Below are 16954 nucleotides of genomic sequence, written 5' to 3' on the forward strand. Positions count from 1 at the left end.
GAAGTCCAATTTAACACTCAAGAACAATATCGATGCTCTGTGAATAGTTGACACTACATTTTTTGTTATTACAAAAGAAACCACTAAAACAAAAAAAAAATGCATTCTTTTATTTACGCAAACAGATATCTAACGAAAAGAGGTCGATCGGTGAGAGCTAATCAAAGTGTACGGAAGTCTGCTTTGTCATATACAAATATCTTAAGGGTAAAATAATTAGGCTTGTTGAACATCTTATCTATCCCTAATAATAAAGCAAATACGATTTCTGGTCGTCCGTCGTGATATTTTTTAAAAAAGTCCCTCCGTTTTTAGTTAATCAACACGCAGTCCTTTCCTAAGTGAGCCCGAACCTTTTTTCATTTTTACACAAAACCCCCTGAAATTAACGCTAAATAACCCTCAGTCCATCTTGTAGGCACAACGAATCGTTTTATATACTTTTGCGTAAACCCCCCTCACATATGTGTTAATAATCCCGGAGTCTATTCAGAATAAATATGTATTTTCAAATAACCATATCTTTTAAATCATAAATCTAATTTAAACATGTTACATATGAAATTTGATTAGAAAAATGTGTAGAGTTTGAATATATTGTTATTTTTCATGTTAAATATTTTTAATAATCCGGAGTCTATTCAGAATAAATATGTAATTTCAAATAACAATATTTGTTAAACCGTAAATCCAATTTAAACATGTTATATATCGAATTTGATTACAAAAATGTGTAGAGTTTGAATATGTTGTTATTTTATATTTTTTATATACTATGTAGGGTACAATGTAAATCAATATATTGAAAATCGTTACTACCCGTTGCTCATTTAGGCCCATGTCAAATCTTAATCAACATAATTATTGTCCGATTCATTGGTATTCGACATGCAGCGGGGCATGTTTTTTATATGATAAAAAACATGTTCACAAAATCAAGGGTGTCTACTAATGTTTACTGAAATCATTTATATGTATTAATCAATATTATGCCATTTAAAAAAATCAATTAACTAAGCTAGAGACATGAGAGGGTTTTTTCGTCATGTTGCAACGCACGGGCCTTTTTCCTAGTCTCTCCCTAATAATAAAGCAAATAGGATTTCTGGTCGTCCGTCATGGAAATTACCCCTAAAGTTTGCATAAATTACCTACCATGCCACCGTAAGTAATAAAAAGCGTTTCACAAAGCAAAAAATCTTAGACTGGGCCGGCCATGTAAAAACCTCCTATATTACGCTCTGCACCCTGGGAGAATATCCAGCACACCGTATGGGCCGGCCCATGCACATGCCCAGTTTTTTAGTTCCGTTTATTTATTTCTCTTCAGTTTCATTTTATTTTTCTATTTTAAATAATTTATAACTTCAAATAACCTTTAAAATTTTAATAAACTTAAATTTTTAAATCAACATATTAAAAAAAATAAAATGTTTGTGACTTAAAAAACTGCTCGGAGTTTTTGTAAAAAATGCTCGCATATACAATAAACTGTTTGCAAGTTTAATTTGTTTTTGTAAAATAATAAAAGTCCATGATTTCAAATCAAACTCCATGTATTAAAAATTATTGAAAGCATTTAACAAAATTCTTTCTAATTCAAAATATGTTAATGCATTTAAAATATGTCCTAAAATTTTAAAAATAGCTAATGCCTGTTTTGATAATTTCTTTTTTTTATTTACATTTTTCCGTTCCATTTTTGTTTACTTCTAATTTAAACAATTTAGAATTACAAAAGCATTTGCATATTAAAAAATAGGAATTTTGAATTAAAATGTTTACGAAAACATAAAATGTTTGTGGATTCAAAAAAGGCGCCGGATTTTTTTTATTTTTTTGCAAATTCCAAAACAATGTCCGTGAATTTAATAAATATATTACTGACTTATAAAATGTTTGTTTATTCAGAAAAATTTCAGGCATTTGAAAAATGTTTGTGAATTTAAAGTAAAATCCTCCAACATCAAAAATTACGTTCGTCTTTTCTAGAATTGGTCGCCAATTCAAAAGAAAATATTTAAACCCGTTTGAAATATAAAAATTGTTCACGATTTTTAGTAAATGTTTGTAAATTGAAAAAAATGTTCTCGATTTTAAAATTGTTCTCATATTTGTAAAATTATTCATGAAAGATCTAATGTATGTAGTTGAACATTAATGCTTCTAAGTCTTTGTGAAAATATACCCGTGTGATTTTTGAAGAATTAACTGTTGGATGGATCGGATTATTATTGTATGTTTTCTAAAAGAAATTATTGAAATTAAGAATAATTCTTTGAGTTACCAAGATTTTTGACAACCATGATATTTTTTTTTTGAAAATGTAAAGATTGCTTCAACTTGTGAATAGATTTAAAAGAAGAAACATTTTCTTGCATTTGTACACAAAATTTTAAAATCAAGCGATGATGTGTGAACATAATATGGTCATCATCATTAAAGATTATGTTTTTTCGTCACGTAGCAACGCACGGGCCTTTTTCCTAGTGTTAAATAAAACAAATAGATATGTGCAGCAAGAGGATTAGAAAATATGAAAAAGAAAGGGTTACAAAAAGAATAGGAAATGGTGGGAATGGTTTGAAGGTCAGTTTAAAACAATTGTGCTAGCCCACAGTAGAGTACTGATCGCTCATCCGGGCTGAAGGCTCGCCATTTCTTCACGAGAATTTCTGAGATTGGGCCCGCCGGTCCACAGTCCTGGTCGTTCTCTTCTCATCCCCAAACCCCTAGGCTAGCTCGCACCAAACACCCACTGCCACTGGAATCAGCCATGTCCACCCAAGCATCGCCGCCGCCGCCGCCGGCCGCTGAAACCACCATCGGCGCTCTCGGCGACGACCTGCTCCGCGAGATCTTCGCCCTCCTCCCCGACCTCCCCAACCTCGCCCGCGCCGCCTTCGCCTGCCGCGCCTTCCTCCGCGCCATCCGCTCGTCGCCCGCCTTCCGCCGCCGCTTCCGCGAGCTCCGCCCGCCGCCCCTCCTCGCCTTCTTCCTCGAGATGTTCATGGATCCGGTCCCGGTCTACCCCTCCCCCTGGCGCCCCTCCGACACGGACCTCGCCGACGCCTTCCGCGGCGCCGATTTCTTCGAGACCCGCCGCATGTTTGGCCTCAAGAACGACGACGACCCCGGGTGGGCGTTCGACTACATGTTGGACGGCGAGATCCGCATCGCCCACCGGAAGCAGCGAGCGAGCTACAGCCCGGTACGGCAGGCCCTGTCCCTCTTCCCCGACAGGCACATTCTGGGGGACGGCAGCTTCCTTGAGTTCCACACCCTCTCCTACCAGGAGGAACAGGGGCTGCAGCGTGTGGTCTGCATCCGCCATGACCGCTATTGGGCGCGGGCGCGCGTCGCTGTCTTCTCATCCAACACCATGGAGTGGCAGATTTTCCCTTGGGTGGAAACAAAGGCCCTGGTGCCCAAGGATGCCAAAAACTCTAACCCTGGTAAGGTGGTCGATGGATTCATCTACTGGATATTTCCCATGGGAGCCGGTATGCTCGCGCTCGATGCGACGACATCTCAGTTCCACCGAATGGATGTGCCGCCGCCCGTGAGTAGGATGCTTGTTACTACATTCGAGCTTGGCCAGACCAAGGACGGGAAGCTCTGTATCGTGCACTTAAATTCTGCGGGCATCAATGACGGGATGCTTTTTGTTTGGTCGTGGGGAAAAGATAGTGATGGTGTGGAGAGATGGGTGTTCGACAAGCCGTTTCCATTGCGCACCATTGTTGAATTCATCAAGTCCTCAATGGTAGTTCACTCCAAAGTAGGAGTTTTGTCCGTCATTGATGGCTTTGTGTACCTGTCGGTTGACTGTCATGAGTTTGCCCGGAACCATAGTGATTCTCCAGAGTGGTTCCTATCATTTTGCCTGGAAACTACGGAGCTTCATCTGCTCTTTGAGGGCCAATATCAGAGACATCATCGTGCCCACCCCTATGTCATGCCGTGGCCTCCTTCTTTGGTACACAGCAAGGTGAGCCCATGCTTATGCGGGACGATTCTGGTAAAATTTCTTCCTACCTTCGGTTTGGTCTCCAGATTGTAGATCTTATGTTACCTTAGAGCACTAGATTACAGTGTTCTTGTTAAAGCTGCTATCAAACACGTAGTTTCACATACATGACATGGCTGATTTGTTATCACCATTGCTCTATTTCCATTTTTGACCATGAGGTTTTGTGCAGATTAAGCACAGGGCACTGCTGATATTTGTGTTTTGAATTTTTTTTACACTAAAATGACTCCATAAAAATTGGCAACTACCATGAGATGGTTACTGTGGAGCATTTTACTTTTGTTGCTTGTGTTAAAGATAAAAGGTTGGTGTATCATTAGAATCTATAGCCTTGCATAAATGTACGCTCATATTTTTCATTTTCTTTTTGACAGGATGGTTCATAAGCTAAAGTTAATAAAAACTGTGTTGCAGATGATAGTCCCGTGGGCAAAGAAAAACATTGTTCTATCCTTATCACAGCATTGCAATCTTTCAAAGAAGCTTTGATTGATGATGATGAAGCAAATAGTACCGAGGCAGCGGCCTTTTTCACAATTGAGGATGAGAAGATGTCTCTCGTGAGAAAAATTACTACTGCGGATGTTCAACTGACAAATGCAAGAGATCATGTCCTGAGGTTAAGTGCTGACTCTGCTAAATCCAATATACCACGTCTTGACAATGATTGCCGCTTCTGCTTTCTATCAAAAATTCACAGTTAGATGGATGATGAAGTTAGAGTCAGTTGAACTTATGTTTCTGAGAGGATGCTTAATATTAGAAGGCTCGAGTTAGGTTCCGAATCCTATAAAATGGAACAACTTGCCATGGATAGTGATTTTTTTAGGGATGCTGGTGCTTATGAATCGACAGCAGGGCTTGTTGATCTACAACGGGTAATTGGATTTGTGGCGGTGACAACTGACAAGTAAAGATCAGCTGCATGGTTGTTTCCAGCGCTTTGAGGGTGAGTTAACTTCCCTGTGAACTGTTAGTGTACACCTTATCTACGTAGATGTCAAGGCCTCATGGTTATGTGAACAACACCGCTAGTTGTATGTTGAATGATTGCTTCATCTTTTGTGCATAGGGATGCAAGCGGATGGCGTCCACTTGTCCGCAAAGCAAAACTTGCACTAATCTTCATTACCTTAAAAACCGTGTTAGTTTAATTTTTCTCTTTGTGGACGATTGCGGACAAGCAGACACATTCCGCTTGTATCCCTATTTGTGCAACTACATTTGAACCAGGAGATTGTATTGCTATGCTGTTTTTTTCAAGTTTCACCTATAGTAGATTTGCAGCGTATATGGGTGCCAATATTTCCAACCTTTGTGTGCTAGAGATACTGCATTGTTTAGCTTACCAGGTTGCAGTTTAAGTTGCCATGGTAACCCTAGAATTCCTCTTTTGTGATGAAGTAACTCTAGAGTTTTTTTTGACATATGAGTAACTCTAGAGTTCTGACATCATTAACAATCTATAAGCAGCCATGCTTTGCACATTACTGACTAGACTCGCATCTTCATGGAATAACTGGACACTCACAATGCTTTTGGGTAAAATCTGCTCTACTAACTAATCAATGTAGACCAATTTTTGTCGTTTCTCCGAACAAATGTAGCAAAGAAAGCTTAAGAAAGATCCGGTTGGTGATAGTCTCAATTGTTTTAGTTGGTTGATTGAACTATTGTCATCCGGTTATACAGGTAAACAGCTGTTCTTAGCTGGTTATATTGAATTTGAAATTTTTTGGGTGGGAACCTTGAATTCATGTCCTCGCAATCCTGGGTCTGCCGCTACCAGCTGCTCTAAAATGCAGGTGATCACCTCTGTCATCGTCGCTTTCCGCCCTTCCCGGAAGTTCCAGACCTCATTCATGATGCACCGCTTGTCAGGACTGTACTCGTTGAGCTCTTTCAGTGCATCCTTCACTGCATTGCAGACGCTGTCGCCGTACCGAGACCGCAGCTTGCTTAGTTTTGGATCATTGTCATCTATAACCTCCTGCAATTGTCACAAAACACCCTTTTGATTGTTCACATAAAATTCAGAGAAATGTAAGTGCATGAATGCTGTAGGGAAATTGGATAGACACCTGATCTTCTTCTTTGACCTGAATAGTAACAAACGGACGCCACGATGGCTTCTGTATTTTCACCTGCCAATACGAGACCAACCTTGCAGCTTTGTCCTCTGGATCACTGTCTCTGTATTTCAAATTGCATGTGGCGCGAAAAGGACTTTCATCAAGTTGGCCCATCCTTTTGATTCCAAAAACTGCACCCCCACTAATCAGCATGTTCTCGGAAACCTGCACATTACGATCATTTCAATGAGGAAAACTTTTAGCAACAATGTAACTTCTCCCAGATAGAGCAACTAGAAATTTTAAAAACTGTGGGCTTTTACTTGTACTTGAATCAACTCTTGGCGATTCTCTTGGAGCTCTTTGCCGTTAGGCTGCTCTCTGTTGAGGAGGTACAATGAATCACTCATCCTTTTTACTTCCTCTTCCATAATATTTCTCACATTAGTCGTTACCCCATAAAGACATTGATGGTCTTCCTCTGGGTGCTTCTTCCCTGCTTGTAGTTTCATGTTCAGCTGCCGTGTGATGAGCACCAGGTCTTTATCCCTTTGCTCCAGTTGCCTCTCAAGTTGAATTAGCTTGCAATGAATAGCCTCCATCTCTTGCTACAGCCTACAAGGCGCGTATGGATATGTTATTTTGTATGAATAGCATGGTCAGCTGCTTGATGGAGCTGATAAGAATTTGATGCAGCGTATGGATATGTTATTTTGTATGAATAGCATGGTCAGCTGCTTGATGGAGCTGATAAGAATTTGATGCAGATGAGCTTATCGATTGTCCTATCAAAGAGAAGAAGAAACCTTGTGGTTTTCATGAAGCATGAGAGCATGGTCAGCCACATTGCACTCTCCACCTAAAAGCTCCGATGTGTTGATCTCCAAAGCACCCTGTGTATGTGTATGGGAGTTTCGTTAAGACCATGAAAAGGACATGAACCAGGTGATATTGCGATGGAGAGCTTAGTCTGTTAGTTCTGAATGTAGTGATAATCCAGCTAAAAGAGCCAATATTTGTCCCACTGACATCATCTTAAGATGATCCTTCCTAATACTAATTTAGGGGGAATAATGCCTGAGTAGCATCTGGATTAAATGAGGGACTGACACTGAAGCTAATTCTAGCATTAAGATTGGGAATAATGCCTGAGTAGCATCAACTGGCCTCCTCCGCGCTCTTCACGGCGGCACTCAGGAAACTCCGCGCAGCATCCTCACCGCTCAGGTCCAGGAAGTGGTGGCCGGGCTCGGGCGGCGCCGCTTCCTGGGCCGGGTCCTGCTGCGCGTAGGAGGCCAGGTGATGCTGCGCGTCGGAGGTCAGGGCGGCCGGGTGTTGCTCCGCGTCGGAGACCAGGGCGCTCTCGGTGGTGGGGTGCTGCTGCGCGTCGGCGGCCTGGGTGCTAGTGGCGGTGGCTGCGTCGAGGACCTCGCCGGCGTCGGCCATGGGCACGTCGTCGCTTGACATGGAAATGGAATGGAGCGGAAGCCTTCGGGTTGGTTGCGATGGGTAGGAAATTAGGAATAGGATGGCTTGCCAAGGAGGAGAAGCCTTGGCAGCGCGTGTACTTGTTGGTCTGATCAGCGATCACTGTATATGCTGCAATTCATCTCATGTTAACCCACATTATCAGTGTACTCTTTCATGCTCATGTTATCCTCGTGAGGTCAGGATTTTTTTTTGTAATTGTTTTTCAAATAAATAATCCCAATAATGTCATTATGAGCTAAATTCACAAATACTATGAACTATTCACAAATACTAGGAGCACATCCTTTGTATCTCGGATGATTTACTGGTGATCCATATCTCGAATGATTTAGGGGTGAGCGACACGGTCGTTCGCAATGGGGCCAGCCTGCCCCTTCGCTCCCCTATCGGGACGAGAAATCCTCTGTCGCCCCTCTCGCCCGAAGTTCCCTTCCCACGATGGAAGCATGTCTTTTTCTTTTGGACAAGGGAGCATGCGTCATCCATACGATGTTTCATGTTATCCGTATGTTGATGCATCGCCCACGCTGTGATGTGCCATGGTGGGGTGGTCCGATTGTGTTTGCGACTCGAGTTGCCTTGTCCGTGTACACGGATGGTGCGGGTCGATGGGGAGGTAGTGCTTGGAGCTTGGTGTTGGCCTTCCACCTGTGGCGCTAGGCGGTGGAAGCGGGCCTCCTTCCCCCGGCTCTGGCTGTAGACATGGCTATGAGTTAGGGCGAGTTGGAGTTTGCGCTCCAGGTAGGTGTGCTTGGGCTTGATCCTGGAGGAGCCCATTGGCGGTGAGGTCCCTCTTCTCACGGGTACGGTGGACGCTGGTGGTGGTCGAGGCTTCGCAACACTGCGGGGAAGATCGGCGTCAAGGGCCACAGACATGGCATCGTGTGAGAGCAAACACAGGTGCTGGGATGCAGTGCTCGCCGGTGGCTCTTGGAGCCGCGGTGCAGGTCTTGTTGTGCTGCAATGTCGGACCGCTGGGAGCATAGCCGGCACTGCAATGAAGACTCGTTGGCATTGCAATGAAGCTTCATCGGACAAGCCTTGCTGCGTTGAAGCTCTGCCGAAATTGCAATGGAGCTCTGCGAGAGCTCCGTCGAAGTTGTAATGAAGCTTGGCCGGAGCATCGGTGTTGTGTTGCAGCTCTATCGGCTGCAATGAAGTTTAACCGGAGTTGCAATGAAGCTCGCCGGACGTTGTTGGTGCTGCATTGGAGTACCACGCGGCCTGCAATGAACCTGTCATGCTGTGCTGTTCCGGTGGCAGTGCTTTGATCCGACGGACTCTTGTACGCACGCAACGCCCTATTTCTTTTTGAGAAAATCTATATTACACACGACGCACCGTAGGGTTCCCGTGCAGCGGCCGGTGCCCGCGGCTTCTTAGAATAAGGTGCCGCACTATTCACTATATGGGTACTGTTTGCTACAAGGTAACATCACTCATCACTATAGTTAACTATTCACCACAGTGAGCTGTGTCTTTTACCGAATGTACCCTCCTATCGTGCCTTTATCTCCATAAGTACATGGTGTTGTACATATCTTATTAATCCAAAAGCCCACCTAGCCCTAGCTATTAAGCTAGCCAACAACAGTGTTTCTGACCCCTCTCAACATGCTGCAGTTTTTTCATCTCTACTTCTATTTCAACACTGATGAAAAGAGGGAGACAGAGGCAGCTAGCTAGTCAAGGGCCTGCTCGCGCTCGCGTACCTCTCCCCGCGCCTGCTCTTCGCGGGCAACGCCGACGGCATCATCGACCCTTCCGAGCGCTCGCTTCAAGGTGCAATGGTGCATGCAGGGAGAAGCTCAACTCCATGGACCTGCTACGGTACATGGCGCCGATGACGCTGATGATGGAGCCGTGTGGATGCTGATCGGCAACTCCTCGCTGGCCTACCTACTAGTGAACCTGACCAACTTCCTTCCTCGTCACCAAGCACACCAGCCCGCTCACCCTCTATGTGTGAACCCACTTAATCCATTTAATTTCTGGTGAGCTGGCCCTTAATGCCCACCAAGCAAGCAGCCGTGGGACTTAGTACCCCTTTGTTTGGGCTTAAATTCTTGATTCTTGGATTCTAGCTACTGTGAAATTAGAATCTGAAACAAACAGCCCTTCATAATATCCAGATTGTCCAGAATTGATTCTAAAAAATACACACGGAGTATCACAATCTGAGAATTGAGCAAATAGGTGATTCCCGAGCTTTTTTTTGGGCCGAAACGTTTTCTTCACATCCGCCCCGCGCGTAACCCCACCCTCTCGATTTCCCATCGTCCTCTGGTCGATAGGGCGCCGCCTCGCGTCCGCTTCCCGCAGGGCCGGCCGCCGCCCCTCGCCGGCACGCAGCCAGCTTATCCCGGCCGCCGAACCGCTCCTCCCTCCTGCTCCTCCGGCCGCCCGTTCCTCGCCCGCTCGCCGCCCGCCCGCGTCGGCTCGCCGCCCGCCCGGCGTCGATCCGCACGACCCAGCCGCCACCCGCGCCCGCTCGCCGCCCTCTCCTCCTGGCCGCCGACCCGCTCCTCACCCGCTCGCCGGCCGCCCGTTCCTCCCGGCCGCCGACCTGCCCCTCGCCCGCTCGCCGCCCGTTCCTCCCGGCGTCGTTCCCTGTGAAGGTATTGCCTCGTTTCTTTATTTGCTGTTACTTATGAACTGCATACTGTTATAGTTCTCGTTCGTGTAAACTACTGCTATATTTCTTACTGCTATATCGTGAAGTAATACGAGTTCACTGTGTAAACTACAGCTATACTGTTCACTGCTATATTGTTTACTGCTATACCGTCAAGTAATATGAGTGATGTTAGAAACTGTGAATACTACTGCTATATTGTTCACTGCTAGTTCTCGTTTGTGTAAATTTAATTTAATCGTATACACCTATAGATGGCAAAAGAGAAAGCAATATGGCAAAAGAGAAAGCAATTTGGGATGCGGAAGCCACTGCAATTTTTTGCAAACTTTGTGTGACTACAACAAAACACTATACCTACTATTATGTTTTCAGGAAAACAAGGAGTTTCTGGCACGCCAGGAGATCTACTACCTCCACCTACTGGTCGGGTATCTAACATTGTGCATGGTGATGATGCTCTGATGAAAGTAACCAGGGAGAGAATAGCTGATGGATTATTGGCAGCTACAGATGAAGTTTAGTTTTACGCACTACTTTTGAGTGATGGTTGATGTACGTTTAGGATGATTGTTGGTAATTGAACGTACATTTTGGATGATGGTTTCAATTTTTAAAATATTTTACATTAATTACGATCCGTAAAGCTGCCTAAACAGCAAAGTAAACAAACAGACAGATTCTGATTCTCAGATCCCACAGCAGGGTAAACAAACAGTCTGCTTCTGATTCCAGAAATCAAGAATCACAGCTGATTCTCAGAAATCAGGATTGACAGCAGAATCTCAGAATCCAAAGCCCAGACAAAGAGGGCCTTAGTGGGATTGTGGCCTGCAGCCTGACCATTGTGTGTGGACTTGTAGTATTGTACAGTAGTTTTCGCCGCAAAAGGGGCCCGTGTGTCCGCGGTAGTGCCAAACGATCGATCGACGGATGGCATGAGCAGCATGGATGGTGTCACGCGCATGTAGGACAAGTAGTATAAGTTTTTACTAATTTGCTTAGTAAAACCTGAATTATGTGCGCTAGCGGCAAACGCGGACTATCTGTAGGTTACGTGGGAAGCCCGCATAAGCCCACTTAAATAAACGGGCTGACGCAGCGTGATGCGGAGTGTCCCACTTGCAGCTTGACGTTCCCCTCAAAAAAAAAAAAACTTGCAGCTTGACGTGTCGATGCGGGGTGTCCCGCGGACTTGCAGCTTGACGTGTCTCCCCTGTAACGAATGAAAAGAACTGTTGCTTTCATTGATCATCAATCTGGGTATTTATACAAGGACTCCCGTCTTTTGAGAATGTCGGTTACAAGAAGAAGGCGCCTGTAGGAGACGTCGCTAGTTTGGAGAGGCGTCTGTTTGGATACAGGCGTCTGTACATATGGGAAAGGCGTCCGTGCGAAGGAACGCTTTGGGCACTAAAGATAACTGCCTAAGGCAGTTGTTATCTAATCCTAACACTCCCCCTTGCACAAAGCTACGTCTTGTATATCTTGTATCCCTTGCATAATCTTGAGAATCTTCCATGTAGTCTTGATGATCTTTGAAGTTGATAGTTACTTCTTCAAAAACCCTGTGGGAAAAATATGAGGAGAATAGTATTTGATATGTTGTGAAAACTCCTTTAAAACCCTGTGGGAAAAGTAAGGAGAAAATGATACAACATATAATGATCATTGTCTCTTTCATAACTTATATGAGAAAACCTTGAGAGGATAAAACTCATTGATAAGTTTAGAGGACAATTAATATGTCTTGTATACTTCCGTTAAAAACCCCGATGGGGGAAAATAGGATGTATGACATATATTCTTGTGTTGATATTACCTCATTAAAAACCTTGATGAGAACCTCGAGAGTATACTCATAAAGGGAAAAAGAGTGTAATATAATGTTTGAATAGGTTATAATTCAGGAAGAGAAACTCCCCCTGATCTTTGCAAATCCCGAAGTCGTCGCATACCTATCCCATGAACATATTTTTCAAATGTTGAAGTTGGGAGTGATTTTGTAAATAGGTCAGCGAGATTATCACACGATTTGACTTGCAAAATGTTTATCTTCCCTTTCTTCTGTAATTGATGGGGAAAAAATAATTTAGGAGAAATATGCTTAGTGATATTGCTCTTTATGTAACCCGTTTGCATTTGAGCAACACAAGCAGCATTATCTTCGTAGATAATGGTTGGAGATTCGGTAAGACCTTGCCACATGATTTTTGTATGTGGTTTATCATTCTGCGAAGCCATACACATTCACGTGACGCTTCATATAATGCGATTATTTCAGAATGATTGGTGGATGTAGCCACTAGGGTTTGCTTGGAAGACTTTCATGATATGGATGTCCCACCATGTAGGAACACGAAACCGGTTTGTGATCTGGCATAGTGGGGGTCAGATAAGTAGCCAGCATCTGTATACCCAATCAAATCAATGTCCAAATTTCTTTGAAATTGAAAGAATAGGCCAAGATCCTTTGTGCCTTGGAGATATCGAAAGATATTTTTAACTCCAGTCCAATGTCGTTTAGTGGGAGCTGCGCTATGTCTAGCTAGTAAATTTACTGCAAATGCAATATCAGGCCTGGTGCAATTTGCAAGATACATGAGCACTCCAACGGCACTAAGATATGGAACTTCAGGTCCTAATATCTTTTCTCCATCATCCGTTGGTCTAAATTGATCTTTCTCTATGTCTAGAGATCGAACTACCATAGGGGTTTTGGATGGATAGGATTTGTCCATATTGAATTTCTCCAATATTTTCTGGATATAGGCGGTTTGATGAACCAAAATACCTGAGGGAAGGTGCTCAAGTTGCAATCCTAAGCAAAATTTGGTTTTACCCAAATCCTTCATTTCAAATTCCGTCTTTAAGTGATTGCGTGCTTCATCAATATCTTTGGTGGTTCCAATGATGTTAAGATCATCAACATACACTGAAATAATGCAAAATCCGGTTGCGGACCTTTTTATGAAAACACATGGGCAATCATCATTATCGGAGTATCCTTTTTTTTAAAAAGAACTCACTAAGTCGGTTGTACCACATGCGACCCGACTGTTTTAAGCCGTATAAAGACTTGTTTAGTTTTACACAATATGCGTTGCGTTTTGTGTTTGGATTCGGGATTGGGACTCCATCAGGAACCTTCATATATATGTCCGAATCAAGTGAACCATAAAGGTAAGCGGTCACTACGTCCATCAACTGCATAGATAGACGATTTTGTACTGCCATAGAAATAAGGTATCGGAAAGTAATACCACTCATTACTGGGGAGTATGTTTCATTGAAATCAATGCCTGGTCTCTGCGTGAAACCTTGGGCTACAAGCCTTGCTTTATATCTCACCACCTCGTTGTTCTCGTTTCTTTTACGGACGAAAACCCATTTGAATCCCACAGGGAAAACTCTGGGAGGTGTAGGTATTGCTTCAGTGAATACCTTTCGTTTACTGAGCGAGGCTAACTCTACTTGGATTGCATCCTTCCATTTAGGCCAGTCGGAGCGTTTCTTGCACTCTGCCATGGTCTTTGGATCATGATCATTTAGAAGGTTGTCTGCAACTGTAGTTGAGAAATATATGTCGACAATAGTAGACTTACGATTGTAACATTCTCCAGAATCCATATAGTTGGTGGAAATTTCATTTACCCATGTTGACTGGTCGTGATTTCCCAATACGATTGAGTCAGGATTTTCCGATGTCCCAGTCATTGAGTGCACAACTGAGCTGGGTTGTGGAGGCCGTTCTTCCACTGGGTGTTCATAACCCATTTGATGATTATCAACGCTAGGTTGATTTACATTTACTGGTTCATAGGGTTTCTTCCTCTGTTTCCTTTGTTGCTTGCGAGAAGCTGAATCCTGTTCTGTGGCCGTATTTCTCCCCCTCTTCCTTTGAACAGGGGGTTGAGTGGTTTTTGTTGCTACCTCCACTCTTTCGGGCGCATTTCTGGCAGGATTGTAGGATTTTGTAACACCTTTATAGTCAGTAAATGAATCTGGCAGGTTATTTGCAATATGTTGCAAATTAATTATTTTCCGAACTTGAAGTTCAGTTTCTTGAGTACGTGGATCAGAGGAGGAAATGTCTTGGGCATTCCAATCGATTTCCGGGCATTCTTTTTGGTACTTGATGTCTCCCGCTAATGCCGGGAAATGTTCCTCATTAAAGATGCAGTCAGCGTGACGGGCTGTGAATAGATCCCCAGTTAGGGGTTCAAGGTACTTGATTATCGACGGTGATTTGTACCCCACATAGATCCCCAATTTCCTATGTGGGCCCATGGATGTACGCTGCGGTGGTGAGATGGGCACATATGTGGCGCATCCGAATTTACGCAGATGGGAAATATTTGGTAGGTTTCCACGTACTAATTGCAGAGGGGAAGTGTTGTGATATGCAGTTGGTCGCAATTGAATTAAGTCAGCAGCGTGTAAAACTGCGTGACCTCAACATGAAGTTGGTAAGTTGCAATTCATTAGCAAGGGTCGTGCAATGAGCTTAATTCTCTTAATTAGAGATTCTGCCAATCCATTTTGTGTGTGGACATATGGGACCGAGTGTTGAACTTCAATTCCTAGGGCCATGCAATAATCGTTGAAAGCACGCGAGGAAAATTCAGCAGCATTGTCCATTCGAATTGATTTAATTCGATTTTCGGGATAATGAGCTTGTAATTTAATAACTTGCCTCACTATCTTGGCAAATGCATGGTTTCGTGTGGATAATAGGCACACATGAGACCATCGTGTAGATGCGTCAATTAGAACCATGAAATACCTAAAAGGTCCAGACAATGGTTGGATAGGACCACAAATATCACCTTGAATGCGTTCAAGGAATTGTAGTGGTTCTGCTTTAATTTTAAGATAGGAGGGCCTTAAAATGAGTTTCCCAGTAGCACATGCGGTGCACATGAAATCCGAAGATTGTGGGAATTTAGCTTCATTTAAGTCATGACCATTGGAATTGCAGATAATTTTTCTCATCATCCCGATACCGGGATGACCAAGGCGATCATGCCAAGTTTGGAATGCATTTACATTCTGAAAAATTACCTTATACGCAACGTGTTCTACGGGTTTTATGTAAGTGTAGTACAATCCTGATGATAAAGAGGGAATTTTCTCAAATATTCGTTTGCCATATCCGTTATTTTTGGTAAAGAGGAGATATTCCTCTTTATTGTCTTCATGAGTTTCGATGTGGAAACCATTTTTACGGATATCTCTATAACCTATGAGGGTACGAGTTGAATCAGGATACAATAAAGCATCCTCAATTACAATTTGTGTACCCATAGGGAGGGTAAATATGGCACGTCCACTGCCAACAATTACCGCATCGCGTCCAGCGGTTGTTAAAATATCTCCATTCAACTTTGTAAGAGTTTGAAAATACTTTACGTCCCTAAGTATAGAGTTTGTGGTGCCACTGTCCACAAGGCACATTTCCTCCTCCATTGGATTTAACTCCCGTAGAAATCTATATATTAAAATGTGGAATTTTTAGTTTAATGAAAATACTTTATTGAATATATAGAATACATATAACTTTATTGTTACCAAAGTGCTGACACAATATACATAATATATAGAAAGGACGACTACAACAATAATATTAATAATATGTTCTTATTACAACAATCTAATGGATGTACACCAATAAAATATCTAAATGGTGTCAATAGTCTAGTCAAAGTCTCCGAACATGTCGGTGGCGTATTCTGTCATCATATTCTCCGTGTCCATGGAGTCCTGCGGTAGATGGAATTCCTTGTTGTTACTTGGTGCTCCTTGAACATCTTGTGAACAGCCAGCTTCCATGTTGTTGTCAGGTTGAAGATTGAAGTGAGATTCATATCTTGCTCCTTGGGCAGGTTTGTTACGTCCCATGGATTGCAGGTAGAGGTTTACCAGATGTCTTGGGGTGCGGCATTTTTTGGTGTCATGCTTGTAGCATCCACATTTCTGGCAAAGTTTAGTTTTGTCAAACTTATTCTTTGTTAACCATATTTTTGTTGCTCGGTTAATTGCGCAACTCCAGCCTGGTCAGGTGGTAGGAGTGCACCTGCAACTCCACGGGATGCAAGACTAACTTTAACATCCATAGCCCATGTAGGATAGTTATGCCCGTCGAGCGCAAGCTCTTCAAATTCTTTGACGGCCATTTTGTCCTACAAGATTAAGAACCAGATATTTGATCAATTTACTTGTATGTAAATTAAAATCATCATGGTCATGTTGTAATAAAATTTGTAAAATCGTGAGTTCAAGTGAAGACTTGAATTTTGTTTGGTGTAGTCCTCAAACATCTATCACTATATTTTCGAGATATCAACTTTTGGAGTTGGTCTCGTTTTGTGATAGTCACCTCACAATTTTATTTTATTTTTCATATCAATTCAATTTGAATTAAGTCACGCCTTTTTAGGCATTTTTGAACTTAATTGATGGTGAGTTGATATTTAATTTTGCAAGAAAATAAATTTCAATTGCAAAATAATATTATTATACCATTTATATATGTAATAGGGATTGCACGATGCAAACACATTGAACATATAATGATTTATAGACACAATATCGTCTAAACATCGATTTACACATTGACTGAGTACATTTACATAAAATCTAAAACATGAGAAGTACTAGTACTAGTACTAGTGTTAGTCGGTCACTTTGCTAGTGCTAATGCATGCATACAACTATTAAATA

General features: G+C 42.7%; 2 protein-coding genes across 4 annotated transcripts; one reads left to right on the forward strand and one right to left on the reverse strand.

Moving 5' to 3' along the window:
* Positions 1-2747: 2747 nt before the first annotated feature.
* Positions 2748-5080, forward strand: LOC123442676. 3 transcript variants are annotated; one of them, XM_045118782.1, is made up of 2 exons: positions 2750-3991; positions 4408-5080. In XM_045118782.1, exons 1-2 carry the CDS (start codon positions 2777-2779, stop codon positions 4417-4419), a joined length of 1227 nt encoding a protein of 408 aa, XP_044974717.1. In that variant the 5' UTR covers positions 2750-2776; the 3' UTR covers positions 4420-5080. The 3 variants fall into 3 exon arrangements, with proteins under 3 accessions (XP_044974716.1, XP_044974717.1, XP_044974715.1); XM_045118780.1 differs by having other exon boundaries at positions 2751-3991; positions 4448-5080; XM_045118781.1 differs by having other exon boundaries at positions 2748-4430.
* Positions 5081-5187: 107 nt separating this feature from the next.
* LOC123442677 (factor of DNA methylation 1-like) lies at positions 5188-7576 on the reverse strand. Its single transcript, XM_045118783.1, has 2 exons — positions 6115-7576; positions 5188-6023 (listed from the first exon to the last, which is right to left on the reverse strand). Exons 1-2 carry the CDS (start codon positions 6316-6318, stop codon positions 5748-5750), a joined length of 480 nt encoding a protein of 159 aa, XP_044974718.1. The 5' UTR covers positions 6319-7576; the 3' UTR covers positions 5188-5747.
* Between the last annotated feature and the right edge of the window lie 9378 nt (positions 7577-16954).

Source organism: Hordeum vulgare, chromosome 3H (genome assembly GCF_904849725.1).
Source record: "Hordeum vulgare subsp. vulgare chromosome 3H, MorexV3_pseudomolecules_assembly, whole genome shotgun sequence".
Taxonomy (NCBI): domain Eukaryota; kingdom Viridiplantae; phylum Streptophyta; class Magnoliopsida; order Poales; family Poaceae; genus Hordeum; species Hordeum vulgare.

What these genes read in the sequence shown, in the direction of transcription:
- LOC123442677 (XM_045118783.1), bottom strand. Translation starts at nt 6,318, where the DNA reads ATGCTGATTAGTGGGGGTGCAGTTTTTGGAATCAAAAGGATGGGCCAA. An exon ending in AGGTCAAAGAAGAAGATCAG is followed by an intron (nt 6,024 to 6,114) that starts GTGTCTATCCAA and finishes TGACAATTGCAG; the next exon opens with GAGGTTATAGATGACAATGA.
- LOC123442676 (XM_045118780.1), top strand. Translation starts at nt 2,777, where the DNA reads ATGTCCACCCAAGCATCGCCGCCGCCGCCGCCGGCCGCTGAAACCACC. An exon ending in CTTCTTTGGTACACAGCAAG is followed by an intron (nt 3,992 to 4,447) that starts GTGAGCCCATGC and finishes ACTGTGTTGCAG; the next exon opens with ATGATAGTCCCGTGGGCAAA.